The following is a 22,320-nucleotide window of genomic DNA, read 5'->3' as shown; positions in this document are numbered from 1 at the left end:
GCAAATTTCGAAACGGATTCGGTCACTCGGACATCCGTTTCGATCTTTCGATCTTTTTACTTTGTTGCTTTTTGTTTTTTGTTTTAGATTTGATATATGCGAAAGTGTTATTATGTAGTCGTAGAACCTTCACAAAATCAGTCGGATTCATTTGTTATCACTTGGTGATAATTAACTTACCGTAGGGTAAGTTATAGTAATCGCAAAAAAATCGAAAATGAAAAATTTTATATATCTTTACGTTTCAGAGGTTTCTGAACATTTTGCATTATACACATTTATATAATGATGAATTATAAATTATATTTTTATAATTGCATTAAAAATATGTATAATATTTAAAAACAATAATGTGATTAAAGTCACACTTCAAATATGACATGATCGGTTTGTCATTGTAATTAGCATTTAGAAATGAACCTTTATTAAAGAAATGAAGTAATTGCTGATTAATAAAATCTATAATATTCGTTCACACAGTGGATTATTTTAAACAACGCCTAAACAAATATAGTTTTCGCAACTTCACTCATCATGTAATAATTGTGTTCGGAGAACTTTATGTAATTAAAATTAACATACATTCATTGACTGCTTGTATTTTTTTTGACTTTTTCGCTGGCGATATAATCTCATTCTTTGAACAGCTGTAATATCTGTCTTGTATAAAAAATATTTTTCATTTTAATAACTTCAAAGATTTATAGAAACTTCGAATAATTCTAATCAATAAACTTACGTTTAGTACACGGCACAAATGTTCATTAACTTTTCGAAGGAGAAGTTTATGTTTTCTCGACGTTTCAAGCCATTCTGAATCGAATGAGACCAAATTTGAAAAAAGTATGTGTGCGTGTGTATGTGAACAAATTTTTTGTCGTAAATTGACGTTTTTTCCAAAACGGCTTGACCGATTTCAAAAATTTAAAAGCAATTCGATGTATTTTGATGAGGACTAGCGTTACTGACTTTTGTGCGACGGTCGGCCGCGGCGTTTCTTTGCAAATCACAGAAAAATGAAAAAATTTTCGTCCACGTTTTAGCCCGCAATTCTGAATCGATTTTGAAAATTCGAAAACCGTTAGAAAGATATTGGTTGGGAATCGTGCTGATTAGTTTTTGGTAAAGATCGGCCGGGCCGTTTTCTTGTAATAAAGTTTAAAAAAAAATCGTCAATTTTTATGATTTTATTTTTGACGGTAGATGCTTTTAGATCATACTAAAATATAACAGCCCTACGACAAATCGTTTAATTTTAAAAATTCTTCAAAGTTTGCAAAAATTATTATCGTTTATTTGCCCTTTGTCAAAATTAGACTTTTGATCGACGTTTTCTCAACGACTCAAACGACTGAACCGATTTCAGAAATTTGAAAGCCATTCGATGTATCTCAATGAGGACTATCGTTTGTCTGTTTTGTGCGACGTTTCTTTATAATTTGGAAAAAAGTGTTAAATTTTTCATCCACATTCAAGCTCATACTACCTAATAGATTTAAAAAAATCAAAAACTGTTCGAAAGATATTAGTTGGGAATGATACTGATTAGTTTTAGGTGAAAATCTACCGAGCCGTTTTCTTGTAATTAACTGTTGAAAAAAAATTTAAGACGTTTTTTGAAACTTTTTTTGGAACTTTGATGTGTAATAAATCCACTTGAAATACTTTTTATCACTCATAATTTAATTTATTTTTTATTGATTAAGTCGATTATTTGCACATATCGGGAAGTTTATGTAACTTGCCTCAAGGCAAAATACTAATACCAACTAGTTTGTTTTATTATTTTCAAAGAACAGGGTAAAATAATCTTCTGATTCAGGCATTTTTCAATAAATCAAGATTTGTACTACGATGTTACTTTAGAATGTTTATTTATCTATGCCGATTTCCTTGTTGATATCGGTACGCATATAACGTTGATGGCGGTACGCATACAATGACAGACCTCTATTCACATACACGACGACTAATCACAATCGACCCGTATAGAAATGATATCGTCGAGAGCGAATGACAAAGCATTGGCACTCGACTCTTATCTTATCCTATCTGCCGTAACGCACTTCGTTGCATTTGTACGGATTTACACCCTAGTCGCGCCTGAAGAAATTTTATTTCAAAAGAACTAAAAGAAAGACTTTAACACAAAATCACATGTATCAATTTTCTCACCTGATCCACCACACTTTTGATAGCAGGTTCAGCCAAGGCATCAGCCAACGTCCCAATCCCAGTATGGGCAATCCTGTTATCATCACTGATGATGACACTTTCCTTTATCAATCCTTCGGATCCCTATGGGCAGATGGTGCCAAGGGTTCCAGAAGTAGAGGAGATTCTAAGGAATGGTGACTACTGGCGATGGTGACTTTCGTTTTATTTCTGTTTCCAGTTCTACTCGTGCTGGTCACCACACTTATGTCGGTCGATGATGGGAGTTGGTCACATAGGGAAATCTGGAAAAAGATAAAGGAAAATGTAGTTATAATATTTTTAACTTCGCGTAGGGTTAGTGAAGTTATAGTAATGAATTTATTTTTTACTCGATTTTTTTTAAATCTAACATTTTCAAAAAAATAAAAAAAATTGCAATTGTTTCTCGTAACTAAAAATACACACGGTGTTTGTGGAGGGGGTTACTAATTAATTAACTTCCCGAAGGAGAAGTTTATGTTTTCATCAAAAAATCCGATTCGCTAATTTTATGTTTTCTCGACGTTTCAAGCCATTCTGAATCGAATGAGACCAACATTTGGAAAAAGTATGTGTGTGTGTGTGTGTGTGTGTGTGTGTGTATGTGAACAGATTTTTTGCCGTAAATCGACGTTTTCTCGAAAACGGCTGGGTCGATTTCAAAAATTTAAAAGCCATTCGATGTATCTCGACGAGAACTATTGTTTGTCAGTTTTGTGCGACGATCGGCCAAGCCGTTTCTTTATAATGGCAGAAAAGTGAAAAAATTTTCGTCTACGTTTTAGCCCGCAATTCTGAATCGATTTGAAAATTCAAAACCGTTCGAAAGATATTGGTTGGGAATCGTGCTGATTAGTTTTTGATAGAGATCGGCCGGGCCGTTTTCTTGTAATAAAGTTTTAAAAAAAAAATTTCGACGATTTTTATGATTATTTTTTTGACGATAGATACCATAGTCTTCTAGATCATACTAAAATATTACGGCCCTACGACAACTGGTTCAGCTTTAAAAATTCGTCAAAGTTTGCAAAAATCAGTATGGTCTTTTTGGCATTTGTCAAAATTAGACTTTTGATCGACGATTTCTCAAAAACGCCTGAACCGATTTTAGAAATTTAAAAGCCATTTGATGTATTTCGGTGAGGACTATCGTTTGTCATTTTTGTGCAACGATCTGACAAGCCGTTTCTTTGTAATTCGAAAAAACTTTTCGTCCACATTTAAGCTCATCCTACCGAACCGATTTTAAAAAATCAAAAACTGTTCGAAAGATATTAGTTGGGAATGGTACTGATTAATTTTAGGTGAAAATCTACCGAGCCGTTTTCTTGTAATTAACTGTTGAAAAAAAGTGTTAAATTTTCGTCGACATTTAAGCTCATCCTACCGAACCGATTTTAAAATATCAAAAACTGTTCGAACAGATATTAGTTGGGAATGATACTGATTAATTTTAGGTGAAAATCTACCGAGCCGTTTTCTTGTAATTAACTGTTGAAAAAAGTGTTAAATTTTCGTCGATATTTAAGCTCATCCTACCGAACCGATTTTAAAATATCAAAAACTGTTCGAAAGATATTAGTTGGGAATGATACTGATTAATTTTAGGTGAAAATCTACCGAGCCGTTTTCTTGTAATTAACTGTTGAAAAAAAGTGTTAAATTTTCGTCGACATTTAAGCTCATCCTACCGAACCGATTTTAAAATATCAAAAACTGTTCGAAAGATATTAGTTGGGAATGATACTGATTAATTTTAGGTGAAAATCTACCGAGCCGTTTTCTTGTAATTAACTGTTGAAAAAAAGTGGTAAATTTTCGTCGATATTTAAGCTCATCCTACCGAACCGATTTTAAAATATCAAAAACTTTTCGAAAGATATCAGTTGGGAATGATACTGATTAATTTTAGGTGAAAATCTACCGAGCCGTTTTCTTGTAATTAACTGTTGAAAAAAAATTAAAGCCGATTTTCATGGCACTTTTTTTGGCGATATACATCATGGTCTTATAGAACTTACTGTAATATTATGGCCTTACGACAAGTAGTTTAATTTTACAAATTCGTCAAAGTTTGCTAAAATTATTATCGTTTTTTTTCAAAGTAGGATTGATAAAGAATATTATTTACACTTTTTTTATTAAGTCGATTATTTACACATATCGGGAAGTTCATTTAACTTGCCTCAAGGCTAAATACCAAACCAACTAGTTTTGAATTGATTTGTAATTAAAAAAGACTTAGTAAGTGATATATTTAGAATCTTACCTGTAGTAGTATTGCAAGAATAAGATGCCTGTGTAAGTTCCGCATTTTCTGAAAAAAAAAACAAAAAAATATAAATCTATATATAAAAGCATATTTTACTTATTGGCAAGTAGCAAAAATAGCATAGGATATGAAATCAAAAATATATATATACATGTATAAACTAATATAAAATTTATTTCTATTTTAGTATTTTTTAATTATCGAACATTTTGTCGGGACTAAAAATGATATCGAAATTTCTATAATTATAAATCGTGTTCAATTATAAATTGAGTTTTCAATAAACTGACATCACCAACGAGGCAACATCAGATAATTGTGGTTTCACTTCTAATAATAAATGGCTCACTTCGGCCATAAATCTTCTAAATTTTTTGATACAATTTTTGTTTGATTACTTAATTTTTTGTATCACCAATGGGAGGCGGGGGTCCAAAACCTTAATAAAAAATTCATCACGTGATTAATGGACGCCGCCGGATGGTTTATACTCTTGATTTAAGGTAAAATGTCACTTAACACCTAGAGTTTATATATTACCTTTGTTCATTTATAGTACTTTTAAGTATTTTTAACTCCTTAAGTACATAGTTTGAAATCGAAAATGAATTTTTTGGCATACCTTAGAATAAATTGATGTATGTGTGTGTTTTGTGTGTCCGCATTTTTTCGTCTACGTTTTCAGGCGTACGGATCAACCGATTTAAATGGTTAAAAAAACATTAGATTCCTATTGATGGGGAGATGTGCTAATCAGTTTTTGGCAAAGGCAGGTTCAGCCGTTTCGGAAATACGGAGCCAACAGTGCAAAAAATGACAGTTTTTGAGAGAACGGAGTATCCGATTTGAATGATTCAAAAAACATTAAATTTATAATGATTGGGAGAAGTGGTGATTAGTTTTTGGCAAAGGCAGGTCTAGCCGTTTTAGAGATACCGAGCTAAATGTACAAATAATGGTAGTTTTTGAAAGAACCAAGCATCCTATTTGAATGATTCAAAAAACTTTCTCCTTGTTTTGACAAAATAATAGCTTTTGGAAAAAAATTATATAAACTTTCGAAAATAATTCAGATTTTATTTCTGGCAAATTTTATTACTGGCTAAGGTTCTAAACATACCTTATATACTTTAAATAAGTGATTTCAACTTTGCAATTCAGTTTACATAATTCTTATAAATATCAGACAATGTTACATTATTTATTTATAATAATCTATTTGAAAACATTCAATATTCCTCGAACATTTCTTTACGGTACGGGAAGGTCCTGCAACTTGCCTTAAGGCACGATGCCATACACCACTAGTTTAAATTTAAAATCTATTAGATGAAAATCGAAAAGCGTTGGTTGATTTTTTGAAACGATCTGCCAAGACGTTTCTTTAGCCATATAGCAACTCGTCATACTCATAAATTAATATATTGATTTATTATCGCTTAAGCGATTATTTACCCATGTCGGTAAGTTCATGCAACTTGTCTTAGAAAAAATGCCACTTACAACTAGTATTTATCCACGTGTTAGCAAAAAGTCCTGAACCGATTTCAAAAATTAAAAAAAATATCCTTAAAATATCACTAGAGTACTAATTAGGACTGATTCTTTGTGATTTATTATAGGTTAAGACGATTATTTACCTATGTCGGTAAGTTCATGCAATTTGCCTTAAGAAAAAATGCCACTTACAACTAGTATTTATCCACGTTTTGGCACAAAGTCTTGAACCGATTTCAAAAATTTGAAAAATCATCCTGAACATCATTAGAGAATCGTGCTACTTAGTTAGAGCAAAATGCCACTTACAACTAGTAGTATAATATTATTAAATGTATTTAAAACATTTATACTTATTCATCTATGACCGGGCTGATTCTTTGTGATTTATTATTTATCGGTTAAAACGATTATTTAAACGTGACGGAAAGTTCATGCAACTTGCCTTAAGAAAAAATGCCACTTACAACTAGTTTTTACCCACGTTTTAGAAAAAGTCTTGAACCGATCTTAAAAATTGAAAAATTGCATTAGAGAATCGTACTAATTAGTTCAGGTCTTAAGGTAAAATGCCACTTACAACTAGTTTTATAATATACTTCAAAACATTTATACTTGTTCATCTATGATTTAAAATTAGCGCCAAATCAAACAGCAAAACTCCTTCCTCCTACTCCTACCATAGACAATCCACCCAAGTTCAAATAGACACCCCTACCACTCCCACTTAAACAAATTCAAATTTCCAAGTTCGAATTTGCCGCCTAAATTTGCAATCACTTATCAATTATCGATGTCTCATCTAACATTAACAAATTGCACTATCGTTGTCCCTTTCATTCTCAAATGTGCTGTTGCCAAGGGCCTTTCTTTTCGGTGCAACCGCTGACGGGGAAGGACGTGTTAATAAATATTAATTAATTAAAAATCCGATGATATCGGTCGTAATTGTTAACGATTATTGAATATTAATATAAAAGGGTTAATTAAATATTATTTGGCAAAGGTTCGTTTTGGTATTTGCGTAAAATTTGGTGCGTTTTTGGTTTTTCGCACGTGGTGTGTTCTTGAAGCCGATTTTATGCAAGGTCATCGAAGAAGACATTACATGGGACGTTATTTGTATATAATTACTTAAATATTTTATTTGTTTCCGATATGTATCACGTATTTTACATAATTTTTTAATAATTTGATAATAAATGACGTCTTTGTATTCGAGTATATTTTTTTTGTATCTTAAAGTTTGTATTTTTGTATCCTAAAATTTCTAGAGGGTGATACTATGCGTAGTCATTTCTCTTAAGAAATTACTAATTATCACTTTGATTCAATAGTTACTTTACTACGTACATTAAATAATTATCTATTAAATACAAAGTTTTTGCATCTGAATTTAAATTTAAATTTAAATTGATTAGATTGGAATTAAATTAGATTAGAATTAGATTCTGTTTGGAATCGTGTTTCTTTCAAGTAAATACTTTTCCAACTAAGTAAATACTTTTTTTTCTTGTTTGATTTTATTTATTTACTTATTTGATTTGCAATATTTCATTATTATACATTATTATACATATATAATAATTTAAATTTCGTTTTTGGTCATTTTTGATGTTCAATGAACATAAATTTGATTTGGATTTTTGTAGTATTCAATAATAATACAAAATAAACACATAATAAATTTTGTGCGGAATCATTTAATTAAAAAAATATTTTTATTTATTTTTATTTTTAATTTTTATCTTATTTTTATTCACTTACTTTTTTAATTAATTTTATATATACTTTGTTACTTAAATAACAAGTTAATTTGATATTATTGTTCTCGTGTAACTTCATATATACTGAAGCATTTTCTAGTTATTTTTTTTGGTAATTTTGTGCAATTCAGATTTTGATCTTAATATACCACCAATATATATATTTTATAATAACATAAAGTTTTCGGTAATTTTAGTAATAAAAATAATGTAAATTCAGTACATGAATAATAATTTCAGTTTACGTTTTTGTATTCGAGTAAAATTGGATTTTTCTTGGAGTAAAATTGGATTTTTGCATCTTGAGTTGATTTTGTGCGAAATCATTTTTCTTTTTTAAAATTCAATTAAATTTTACTTTTAGTCAATAGTTAATTTATTACATACGTATATTATTAATATATAATAAATTGTGTAATAAGATTGTAAAACTAAAATTTTGTTGTTGCATAAAATTGGCTTCTAGAACTTTTTTTAAACAATTATATTTTTGCAACACATTAACTCAACAAAATTTAATAAATCATTCGCATTGCTTTAAAAAAAATCTCGTTTTCTACATAAAATAAATGTGTTTAAAATAAAGTGTATTATTTAAAATAAGTGTTGGATAGTTGTAAAGACTTATAAAGTGTGTATATAAAGACTTATATAAGACTGATAGTGTCTGATATAAAGTTCTGGGACATTTTTTTTTGCTGAGATCCCGATCAGCTCTCTTCTGGAAATCTGGAGGTAAATATTAACATTTTTGATTTGATAATTAAAATTTTATTACAAATGTATGTATAATGTCAACGCATAAATAAATGTATATAAACTGAATAATAATATTCAGAAAATCTTCTGTAGTCATCATTTTTTATTCTGTATTTAGCAATAAATAGAAAATTCGGGACATTTTTCAGGTTTTTGTCAAATTATTCACAAATTTTATATGAAAGCATTCTTCTTAAGTTATACAGAGCGAAACTAGATAAAATATAAAATATACTACATTTCCACGAAAACAGTTATATATAGTCTGATATAAAAGTTTTGAATAAAATGACCTTAAATTCGATATTTCATCATTCTTTAGCAATAAATAGAAAATTAGGGACATTTTTTTAGTTTTTGTCAAATAACTCACAAACTTTATGTGAAACCACTCTTTTTGAGTCTGAAACTAAATAAAATTTACTACGTATCCTTGTTAACTCTTATATACACTCCCATATAAAAGTTTTGAATAAAACGACTTTGAATTTGATATTTCGATAAGAAAAATAAAAACATTGATGTTCTCCAAAATTTTACGTTTCTTGCTCGAAATCGAAATTTTTCTTCAATTTACTAATTAATTTAATGATTAATTTTTTTTCTGTTTTAGACAACAAATTGGTAATCCAGATGTTCCAGAAGAATCGGTGCTTGTTCGCGTTTGGTGAGTTTTTTTCCAAAATTCTAAGCATGCTTTTTTGGATGGTATGACCAAAAATCGAATTCACAAATTTCAAATTGTAATAAAAAAAAAATTCAAATTACTTATAAAAAAATATTTTTCATATTCTATATACATTTTTGTGAAATCGATACAGTTTGTATGTGTACCCAATTTTATAATATATTTTTCAAGTTCATTAATATTTTTTATATTTTTTTAAAATTTTTAATAATACATTTTTTTAGTCAAAGTCCCTTAGGTACACATACAAATTTGGCAAAATACAATAATTATTTAATAAAATTTTCTAATATTGTTGTTTGAGTACAGTAAAACCTCGTTAAGACGATTTTTTAGGGTCTATGCGGAAAAAGCGTCTTAAGCGTTATAGGGACAACATGTAGAAACCGACGTACAAAGGCGTATTAAGCGATAAATATATATTTAGGCGTAAACATCTTAACGGGGTTCTACTGTACTCAAAATTGTTAAATTCCCGATTTTTTGTTCCTTAAATAAATTTGATACTCAAATATTTATTTTGTATAATTTTTTTCTCAAACTAATTATTGTATTTTGTTCATAATTTTGTCCAAATTTGGTGAAGGGTTAGTCAGGAATATATATATATATATATATATATATATATATATATATATATTATTATTATTATTATTATTATAAGTTAGTTTGGACAAAAACGTGGTCATACCATTTTTTCTACATGTATTTATTTTTAACCAATGTATTTTTTTCAGCAGTGTTTAAATAAAAATAGACTTTTTAAAATAGTGTTTACTTGTAAAAATCGCGTAAATAAAAGTGATTTTAGATAAAAAAAATTCTTAATGTAATTTCGCGTAAAAATAGTGAATTGAATTAAATTATAATTATATTTTATTTAATGTTTATTTGTAAAAATCGCGTAAATAAGAAATATTTAAACAAATAGTGTTATATTTAAATAATTAAAATTGTAATTTCGCGTAAAAATTAGTGAAATGTGTTGCACCAGTTGCGAAGAAATATTTCTTGAGGAAAATTTTGAGGTCAGAATTATTTTTCGATAAAATACTTATATATTATATCAAAATTTGTATTTATAACAAAGTTTGTATTAATGTGTATATATTTTTTTTCTAAATTTTCAGATCTTGAAGTCTTGATGGATTTATTGGATTTTGTGAGCAAAGTTTCCAAGTTTTGTCTAAATTTCAAGGTACGTTTTTATATATCATTATTTAATATTAATTTTTTATTTCATATATTTTTATTAATACTCCTTTATCCATCAGTATTTTATTATAAATATTCGTAAATTGTGTATATTTTTTTTTTTAATTTTCAGAAGTCCTGCTGGTTTTTGATGGATTTTTTGGACTTTGTGAACAAAATTTCCAAGTTATGTAAAAATTCCAAGGTACGTTTTTATATAAGTGTCAATAATTGCTATTAATTAAATATATATTATTCATATTTCTTTATCAATCAGTGTTTTATTTTTATTATATTTATATTTGTTATATTTTCAGATTGTTTTTGATCTAAAATTTTATGGATTTTATGGATATGATGGAGTTGATATATTGGATTCCTTACAAGTTGTTTGTAAAGGTAGGATTTTTTAAAAATTATATTATGATATGTTCTTTTAACTTTTTTGTGAAAGTGTTATTTGAAATTAGGTTTTCCATATGTCTCGTGCAATAAATAGAAATTATAGTCTTAATATACTTTCAGCCTTTATTTTATTTGCAAATTTTCGTTTGAAAATTTGCATATTCGTATGGAAGGAATATTAGTAATTTGGTGTATTTTAAATTTTGGGTTATTTAAAAATTATTATATCGACAAATTTGAGTATTTATCCATTTCTGATTTAATTAATGCCAAAATTATTCGAAAAACTTGCATGCATTTTTGTGCATGTAATGTTTTGTTACTCTAAAATGTTGTTTTTTATAAATTTATCTTAAATTGTCTTATCTAAATTATTTTTAGAATTATTAAAGCGATGAAACTTTAAATATTAGAAATTTTATTAACTTCCCGCAAGGGTAAGTTATTGCAATCGTCCAAAAATCGAAATTGAAAATTTTTACATTTCTTCACGTTTTGAAGGTTTCTGAACATTTTGGCATACCTCAGAAAAAATTAATGTGTGTGTGTGTGAATATGTATGGATACAATTTTTTGTCTACGTTTTCTGGCGCACGGATCAACCGATTTGAATGGTTCAAAAAACATTCGATTCCTATTGATAGGGAGATGTGCTGACTAGTTTTTGGCAAAGGCAGGTCCAGCAGTTACGGAGATAAAGAGCAAAGAGTGCAAGAAGTAGAAATCGAGTTTTTGAGAGAACTCCGATTTGAATGATCTAAAAAATATTCAATTTGTAGTGGTGAGGAAAAGTGGTGATTAGGTTTTGGCAGAGGCAGGTCCAGCCGTTTCGTAGATACCGAGCTAAATATGTAAAAAATGATGGTTTTTTAGAGATCTAAGCAACCGATTTGAACGCTTCAAAAAACGTTTTGCTTGTTTTGACAAAATAATTTTTTGCAATTTTTTTTCTCCAATATTTCCTTTTCAAAAACTTTTTTTTGCATGTCGAAAATAATTTATATTTTAATTAAGATTTCTGGCTAAAGTTTTAAAGTTCACTTATATAATTAAAAAAAAAATTTTAACTTTGTAATTCAGTTTATATAACTTTTATAAATATTAGACAATGTTACAGTATTTATTTATAATAGTCTATTTGAAAACATTTAATATTCCTCGAACATTTCGTTACGGTACGGGAAGTTCCAGCAATTTGCCTTAAGGCACGATGCCATACACCCTATTAGTTTATCATGACTTTATAGATATTTTATCATTTTACAATCCTGATGCGCCAACTTGTGATGAAACTTGCCCTCACACCTTGGTGTATTTTTTTTTTAAAAAAAAACAGCATTTCAAAATCGATCAATTTTGAAAACTTTAAATTGAACATGGAGTCTAAATTCTTAAAATCTTGGGGCAGTTATATCATTATTTTTAACTGTGTTCTTAGAATAGATATAAAATTTATATATTTAATAGATATAGAATTCATAGAGAAAAATATAATGCCAAATTACGGATCTGAATTTCAAACGAACAAAATTAATGGAAATTAACTACAAAAAATGGTCGAAATTTGATTAAAGCTCTAGGCTGTACTTAAAAGCTCATATTCAAACTAATTTTATATTTTAATATTTCAGTTTTAGTATGCTAGATTTTGCAAAAATCAATGAGCACAGCACACACATAGCCTTTCGACGGTTTTAGTACCACTTTATATGAAAAATGTTACATAAGATCGCCTTGCCATAGCATTGGCCGTCAGAATTGGTCCATAAGTTATCCCATAAAAACCAAGTAAAATATTTTGCATTCAGCTTATCACCTGTAAACCTAAAATAAAAGAAAATTCTTTAATTTTTTTTCACCAAACCACGAAATACAAACAAGGAAAACAAATCGATCGATCATAAATTAATAAAACAAATTATGAACTGTTAAGTGCAACCCAGAGCTTCGGTTAAACTGTGACCATTTTTTGGTTATTGCGATTAATTTTTAAACTTTAAACGAAAGATCGAAGATGAAAAAATTCGCTCATTGTCGCAAAGATACATATACATATATGCAACCACATAGCATTTTGACAGCTTTTAGTACTACTTTATATGAAAAATGCTAAATAAGACGGCTTTGCCATAACATTGGTCTATTTTACGTCAGAATTGGCTTATAAGTTATCCCATAAAAACCAACTAAAATATTTTGCATTCGGTTTATTACCCATAAACCTTAAATTCTACAAATTTTTCTCACCAAACAAGGCCGATCGACCGACCGATCGATCTAAATAGCAACAACAGATCATAAATAACCGCACTCTCTCAATATCATTTTTTTTCGCCTTGGAATTCTTTTCGGAATAGTTGCGATGATGATGATGTCGTCCGAATCGATTATCTCGATATCGTTCATTCATCTGGTACAAAATACCGATGCATATAATATAATAATGTCGTCGTCGTCCAGTTGATATATAAATTGCCTTCGTCCGCTATATGGACCGTAAGCCAGCGTAAGCCACCGTAAGCCGTGTCGAAGCCGAAGACGAAGCCTCGGCCTGGCGTTGCGGACAGGTTACGGTTTAGTGGACGACGGCCGAATCTAGGTGGAAGGTGGAATAGATGGAATAGATGGAATAGATGGAAGAATTCGCTTATTGTCGTCGGAGATGAAAGATACAAAGATTTATATTTTGGAATGAGATTTTGTAATACTCTAAGTCAGCGGTTTCCAAACTGTGGGGCGCGCCAGAATACTATTATCGAAAATAACTCATCATTTTGAAACAATATTAAACTAGTGGGGCGCATGGCATCGTACCTTAAGGCAAATTGCTGGAACTTTACGTAACAAAAATTTTTTTTTAAAAAGATTAACATTTTTAAGGAAATTTTACTGTGAAAAACATAAATTATTGAGAAATCATAAATTTTTGACAAAAAAATTATTTAAAAAAAAAAGACTTTCTGAAGAAAAATTTATTTTGAAATATTTTGGAAATTCTGAACTTTTCTTCAAAGCAATCGTAAGCGCCGCGCCGTCGTCTAACGGATAAACGTTGGTACGGAACCCATCGGAATGCAAACAAAATTCATACTTATTGTTAAAATCTCTATAAAATATCTGATAATTTGATGTGCATGATTTGATTCTAATGATCATTTTTGACCGCCAAATAGATACATCCATTTTTTCTCTTGTATACGAAAATGTTCAGAAAACCCTGAAACGTAAAGATTTATGAAAATTTTCATTTTCGATTTTTTTGCGATTACCATAACTTACCCTGCGGAAAGTTTAAAATAAACAAAGTAGTGGGGTGCATGGCATCGTGCCTTAGGCAAATTGCTGGAACTTTCTGTACCGTAATCAAAAATCTTGTACGAAACCCAAAAAAATTTACACAAAATGTGTACACATTAAAATTTCTATAGAATATCTGATAATTTGATGTACATGTGTCTAATAAACATTTTTGAGCGCCAAATGACATTTTTTTTACTTATTTTCATTGAGAGTCCATAACCGCTGGACCTGCCTTTATGAAAATTTGATCAGTTCTTCATCTTGTCAATACAAGATGAAATGTTTTTTGAATTATTAAAATCGGACGCTCCGTTCTCTTAAAAACTGAGTTACCGTTTTTGACACTTTTTGCCCTGTATCTACGGAACGGCTAGACCTGCCTTCGCCAAAAACTAATCAGCACGTCTCCTTATCAATACGAATCGAATGTTTTTTGAATTATTCAAATCGGTTGATCCGTGTTCCCGAAATCGTCGACGAAAATTTGTATCCGCACATACATACACAGACGCACACACACACACATACATCCATCCATTTTTTCTAAGGTATGCCAAAATGTTCAGAATGGTTTGAAACGTAAATACATATAAAAATTTTCTTTTCGATTTTTTTGCGATTACTATAACTTGCCCTACGGGAAGTTAAAGAAAGATATATATTTTAGAATCAATATTGTGATAAGATTTGTAATATTCTAAATATTATTATACAGGGTGTCCCAAAACGCAACGTCAATCCGAAACAACGGTGTGATAGTGCTAACCTGAACTGTTCTGAAAAATTTCGAAATTCTGAAAAATGTTTGAAAATTATGAACTGTTAAGTGCAACCTGGAGCTTCAGTAAAATTGTGATCATTTTTCGGTTATTGCGATTAATTAACTTCCCGAAGGAGAAGTTTGTTTTCATAAAAAAATCCGTTTTGCTAATTTTATGTTTTCTCGACGTTTCAAGCCATTCTGAATTGAATGAGACTAATATTTGGAAAAGTCTGTGTGTGTGAACAGATTTTTTGCCGTAAATCGACGTTTTCTCAAAAACGGCTGGACCGATTTCAGAAATTTAAAAGCCATTTCATGTATCTCAATGACGACTATCGTTTGTCAATTTTGTGCGACGATCTGTCGAGTCGTTTCTTTGTAATTTGAAGAAAAAGTGTTAAACTTTTCGTTCACATTTAACCTCAAACTACCGAACCGATTTTAAAAACTCAAAAACTCTTCTAAAGATATTAGTTGGGAATGATACTGATTAATTTTAGGTGAAAATCTACTGAGCTGTTTTCTTATAATTAACTATTAAAAAAAAATAAGCCGATTTTTATGGAACTATTTTTGGCGATATTAATCATGGCCTTATAGAACTTACTGAAATATTACGGCCTTGCGACAAGTAGTTCAATTTTAAAAATTCATCAAAGTTTGAGAAAATGAGACATTTGTTAAAATTAAAATTAGACGATTCACTTTGTATAACGATAGAGTACTTGGTCTTAATGAACATACTAAATCATTAAAGTCCTACGGAAACTGGTTCGATTATAAAAATTGATTTTTGAAAATTTGCTTTTATAAAATACTCCGATTAACGTGTTCGTTCGTTTTCAATTATGTGTAATAAATCCACTCGTAATACTTTAAATGACTCATAAATTAATTTATTTTTTATTGATTAAGTCAATTATTTACACGGGAAGTTCATGTAACTTGCCTCAAGACAAAATACCAATACCAACTAGTTTTTATTGATTTTGTTCATTTAAACTTTGGGACCATGATTGACTTTACTAGCACCACAGCCAAAAATAATGTCAATTTTTCCAAGTTTTCAAGAAATAAGTGTTCTTTGAACTATGACTTCAAAACTTTTAAAATTGGTCGACTTTTTGAGAGGTTTTTCTTAAAAAAAAAAATTAAAATGTGGGATATGCCAGGATAATAAAGAGACCTTTATTAATACTATACCTACCAGAGCGGTCAAATGACCGCTTTGGAGGCTTTAGTCGGAATTATTAAATTACCGGTTTTTATATCTCTCTAACTTACGGCATGACTTTTTTCATAATATAAGACGATTTAATTTTCGGGTATCAATTATTCATTGTTTTATATATCCAAATATACATATGTACTATACCTATTCCTACCGGTGGCGGTCAAATGACCGCTTTTCAAATTTTATTAAAATTTTTTAATATAATAGTTTTATTATAATAGTTACATATATTGCAATAAAACCTTCTGAAGTTATTCCCAAACTCGCTGAACCATTTACTATTTTACAAGCTTATCTTTGGCCACAAAACTTTTATGAAAGAGAACTACGCTATATTGTTTTATGCATAGTGTTCAAAAATCGTATATTCTTTTTATAAATAAACAATAAACCTGTTCTAATAATCAACTAGCAATGAAAATTTAAAAAGCGGTCATTTGACCGCAACCGGTAGGAATAGATATACATAAAATGTTGGTAGGTTTGGTGTTAAAAAATATAGGGCAGTCGGGTTTGTTACTTATATTTAATTTTTTTCTTGGTACTTTTATTCTAATAAATCTAAATTGAACTAGGTCGAGCTTATTCACTATTTTATTAAATTCACTAATTTTGGTTTTTTTGGTAAAAGTGACGACAGTTTTGATGGTGGTCTCATCATCAGTATAATTATGAATAATTATATATATATATATATATATATATATATATATATAAAATAAAATTATGTTGTAATTTATGATACATTAATTGCATCCATTACTAAGCAAATTGTCATTTGATATGATTTGCAAAACGATTTATAGCAAATCATGCATCTAATATCTGATAAATATATTAAGCTCATAGAAATATATTTATAATATCTTTATTATGACTTGAAAATATAGAAATCATACCTCGAATTTTTTTTATCAAGAATGTAGTAGTTTATGAAAAAATATTTCTATATAGAATATTTTCTAACATTTCCTTGCATTTAATCATTTTTGCATACATGGAAGACATCATTATTATAAATTCTTACAATTTTTTTATTCCAAACTGTCAAAACTTGTTTCATAATAATATCATGAAATTTTAGCAAATGAAGAGATTTTAATAATGTGTACACATTTTGTCTAAATTTTGTTTGATTCCTTACCAAGATTTATAATTACGGTACGAGAAGTTCCAGTAATTTTTATTAATTTAAGTGCCTTTGATGTAATTATGTGCAGATAACATCAAAAAGATATGCTTTCACATTTTAAAGAACATTTTTAGTACAAAATTCCTATTCTATTGATAATACGAAGTAATCGGTTCATAAATTTATACAAAAGTTTGTTTAATAGTTTAATTTTTTAAATGATAAATGTTATGGCAAGGCCACGTTATGAAAAACTTTCCTAACTAAATATTAACAAAAGCCATGTGGTTGCTGTGCAGTCGGTTGTCAGATGGAAAACCTAACGTAAAAACCGCACAAATGCCAAAACAACGATGTAAAATTACAGGGTCTTTCTGACCCAGCTTCATACCATACAAGTGACGTTGCAATACACGACATTTTGACAGTATTCAGTATGATTCAGTAGCATAATGTATAGAAGTTGGAGCTTAACATGGCCTTGCCATAACATTGGTCCTAAATCTTATCTTTTTATAATGATATATTAATAAAGTTTATTGTGTCTACTTCTTCGGCGCAGTCGGCGCTAAAGCAAAGCGCTTGGAAAAATAGCGTGATTATATTACCATTATTATTATTATTATTATTACTATTATTATTATTGTTGTTGTTATAATCGTAAAGTGTCACTTGATTTGACATGACATTATAGTTAGTCTGCCGAGGCATGAGATTTAGTCAGTGGACCGAGAAAACTGTTAGCGGTTTTACGCCTCGGCGATCGATCGATGGATACTTACTTGGAAAAAAAACGAATAAAAATTATTTAAGATGACAATAATATTATATACATTTATATCAGAGAACAGGATTGTATTTCATCATTTCAAAATAGAAATATGTAGATTATCTTTGAAACGTGGTGAAACAAAACATTACCATCAGGTGCTCAGGTCTTCCTAAATCTTGAACAAAAATTGAATTGATTAACTTTATGGACTTCACAATTAATAAACTGAAATCTTCTTACTTACTAAAAATGTTTAGAGCCAAAATACAGAATATTTATTAATATATACTACTAGCAAACCCGACGAACTCCGTTTCGCCACCAGATGGTTTCGTGAGAAAGATGAAGAAATTTTGTGTTTGTTTTATATTTGAAAAGGAATAATTTGATTTTATTATACAACGGTAATGAATTTATTTCTATTACAAAAATGAAGTGTTTTTTAGTTGAACTTCTCTAAGTAAATGAAAGTGAATCCGCAAATTATCCGTTTCATTGAAGTGCTCTTTAGTAAACCACATTTTTTGTTTTTTGGTCTGACGTTAACACAAACAAAGCGGATGGTTTTCCAACTCGTGAACAGGCAACGTATAACTGCCCATGTGAAAAACAATGATTTTCTAAATAATCTGTTTGAAATTTATCCCGCAAATACTAAGCGATTGACCTTGCGACTTGTTATTGCGAACGCAAGGCGAACTGACGGAAGACCAGTCGGAATCATTGGTATGTCAGCAAATCGCCAGCAATTTTTGATTGAATGGTGAAATTCAGTGCGTGTACATTATATTTCTTGGCGGCAAGAATTGCTCGTTGACTTAACCAAGCATAATTCTGATAATTCTCACTAATGTCATTACTCGAATTTTTAATTACGGTGCGTGAAGTTCAGCAATTTGCATTAGGGCACGATGCCATGCACCACTAATTTTCTATAAGCTATAAACCTTGCGGAACCCGAGACTTTTCCAACGAATGCAAAATTGTCGAAATCGGTTTGTGCGTTCTGGAGTTATTTTGTCAGGAAGGAAAACACGACTTATATATATATATATATATATATATATATATATATATATATATATATATATATATATATAGAAAATAACTTGCCCTACGGGAAGTTAATAAAATAAAAATTGTATCAAAATATATTTAACCTTGTATTCCAATTAATTTAATCACTTATATAGTTTTCACATTGTTTTACAAATTGCAATGAATTTTATCAGATAAAAACTACAAAGATTTGATTTATATATCACCATCTCACCGGCTATTAAAATTCCTGATGAACAATTGCAACAAATGCACATATGCACATATTTAATCAAGTGAAAGATTCCTATCGCAATTATGTGTTTCTTCACTTTAATAATAATAATAATAATTCTTCATAATCTCGGAAACATAATATTTGTTCACATAAAATAAATATACATACAACTTGTGTGTAATAATAATTGTATGAGACCGTTTGTTCGCCTGGATTTATTATTTTTATTCACGTACTTAATTTGCGTAACCTTAGCTCTGAGATTATAATTTATCTTGGACGTGATATAATATATATATATATATATATATATATATATATATATATATTTGTGTTAAGGTTTTTCAGTAGAAAAAATAAAAACAGAAAGTAAATATAAATTCGTTTCGAGCTATTATACTAGCTCTTCATCCAGCTAAAATACAAAAAGAGTAATAAAATAAAGTAACAAAATAAAATAAAACAGAATTAAAGTTTTATGTACCAAACCAGTTAAAAATTATTTTATATTAAATTTGACATTTATAACATCAATATTTTGTTCTAAAACCAAAAAAATATGTATATTCATATAGAAATTAAAAAAATAAAATCAAGTAATCAAAATATTTCGAATTCTGAAAAAGAAGAAGAAAAGAAAATATCAAGTGGCAAAAAATCGTTCAAATATTAAAAAAATCAGACTTACATACATTAATTAAATTTTGATAGCTGTCGAAAAGCAAGGAACTTTTCTTATTTACACATTGTGAATTTAAAAAAACGAAAACAGAATCAACAAACCTTCTTAGGTCAACATTTTGTTCAATATGTAAAATAATGGGATTGTTTAAATCAAAAGTGTGTTTAAAATTTTGCATATGGTCAGATAACATTGTTTTGTATTGATTTTCATTTTTTGAATTATAATTATGTTAAAGCATTCTCTTAGATATATATTGTGAAATCTCTCCAATATAGAATTTTTCACAATCATTACAATTCACTTTGTGAACGGAGTCAACAATTCTATTATGTGATGTTTTTGATTTTGAAGAATATATATATATATATATATATATATATATATATATATTAATTTATTACTCTACGTGGACTGCTAGTCTTCATATGTTTTCCATTTTATAAAGTGGCAAAAAATAGAAGGAGACTGTGACGTCACTTAGTGAACGAGTGTTGCCGACAATCGTGGAACTCTCAGATTAATTAAATGATTCTAGAAGGCTTTTTCAAGTTTTTAGTAGGCTTTTGGTAGCTTTGGAAGGCTCTGGCTAGTTTCCAGAAGGCTTTGACTAGTTTTTAAAATACTTTGGCTAGTTTTGGAAAGCTTTGATTAGTTTTTAGAAGGCGTTGGCCTATTACTGAAGACTTTGGCTAGTTTTTAGAAGGCTTTGACTACTTTCCAAAAGGCTTTGGCTAGTTTTTTGAAGGCTTTGGCTAGTTTTGGAAGGCTTTGGCAGATTTATATTCATTTATTTATTTATCTTTATATTTATATTACGGATACAGGATTAAATTTAGTAATTACAGAAAATAAATTATCTCAATTGAATTGATTACAGTAAAATACAACTACAAAACAATATTAAGCCTAACACTAGTATTATCTACTACAATAACTTGAAGAAAAAAATGTTGTAATATTGAAATAGTTTATTTAAGGCTTGTACGCCTTGAAATTCTACTTATTTTAAAAAAATCCTTCAAATATCTGTCATGTAATTTTGAGTTCCATTTTTGGAAAATAATAATTAAGAGCAGTATAAAAAAATAATATAATATGAAAATAATTGTAATGATCAAATACTTAGGGTAGAAAAATGTTAAAATAATTTGGAATTAAAATTAGAAAAAGTATGGAAAGGGGAAAAATTAATTGTAATCGTTGGAAAAAAATCAAATATTATCAGTAGGCATTTTATTATCAAAATAATGTTTGATATCGAAATTGGCAAACTCAGAAGTATTGCAGAAACTTTCGGCTTTTAAAAGTTTAACAATGGTATTACTGAAGGCTTTGGCTAGTTTTGGAAGGCTTTGGCTAGTTTTGGAAGGCTTTGGCTAATTTTAAAAGGCTTTGGCTGGTTTTTAGAACGTTATGTTTTGATTCTAGAAGGCTATGCCCTGATTCTAGAAGAATATGTCGTGATTCTAAAAGACTAGACTAGATATCAAAAAAATTGTCTAGGTTTTAGAATTTGTCCCGTTTTTGCAAGGTTTTGTTCACTTTTTTGGAGAATTTGTCTAGTTTTTTATTTTAATTGGTAAATGCTCAATATTAAATTATATATATTATAATAGTTAATTTAGTTAAAATATTTTTTTTGAAACTTTTATTTCCATAATATAATGGAAATTGTTTGGACTGATAATTTTATAAGAAATGTTATAAATAATATTATTAATGCGCATGCAATCAATCGGGAGTGTTTTACGATTGTCGGCAACGTTCGTTTACTCATTGATGTCATAGTCCCTTCTATCTTGCGACACTCGACATCTTAGGTCGACTTATCTCGAAGTTTCCAGAAACATTTACAACTGTAATTTTAGTGTTTTCTTAAAATTTATAACTGTCAAAATTGATTGAAATTGTGAAAATTTTAATATTAAGGTTATAAACACGGATTTTTAATATTGCCTATAACCTAAGTTGGATATAAATGCATAAAGTGAGCCAAAAAAATTTAAAATCGGTTCAGCACTTTAGGTGTGCATTGAGGACGAACATCGTAACACGTACTTTGTGTATGAATACGTCTGTTGTTTTATTATTATTATAATCCTCCGAACTAGAAAAAGTACCGTAATAATTATAGGACGGCCTTATTAAGTAACTTCTTGGTCTTGATATATGAGTCCTTTCTTTCTTCTTTTACAAACAACAATAAAGAATGAAGAAAAAATTGAAGAGTAATTCCTTAAGAAGAGAATTCACACGGTTTAATATGCATATGCAAGTAGTGAAGAGAGAATAATATATAAGTGCAAAAAGATTTATATCTAAAGTCTAGTTTCTGTCACATGATATGCATAAAAATAAAAACCTCACCTTACCAGCAGATT

At 28.9% G+C, this 22,320-nt stretch overlaps 1 protein-coding gene across 1 annotated transcript in view; it reads right to left on the bottom strand.

The window, feature by feature from the left end:
- LOC113389605 overlaps positions 1 to 22,320 on the bottom strand; it is a 58,422-nt gene that overhangs the window by 34,078 nt on the left and 2,024 nt on the right. The window contains exons 3-4 of the mRNA XM_026626625.1: positions 2,373 to 2,459; positions 2,176 to 2,298 (exon numbers count right to left, since the gene is read on the bottom strand). Coding sequence (XP_026482410.1) covers positions 2,176 to 2,298; positions 2,373 to 2,459 — 210 coding nt within the window. The remainder of the gene's footprint in view (positions 1 to 2,175; positions 2,299 to 2,372; positions 2,460 to 22,320) is intronic.

This window comes from Ctenocephalides felis, unplaced genomic scaffold (assembly GCF_003426905.1).
Source record: "Ctenocephalides felis isolate EL2017-DRISC unplaced genomic scaffold, ASM342690v1 CF-g0.4_SCAFFOLD_03573, whole genome shotgun sequence".
In the NCBI taxonomy this organism is placed as follows: domain Eukaryota; kingdom Metazoa; phylum Arthropoda; class Insecta; order Siphonaptera; family Pulicidae; genus Ctenocephalides; species Ctenocephalides felis.
Note: the sequence above shows the minus strand (reverse complement) of the source record. Positions and strands in the feature narration are given on the sequence as shown.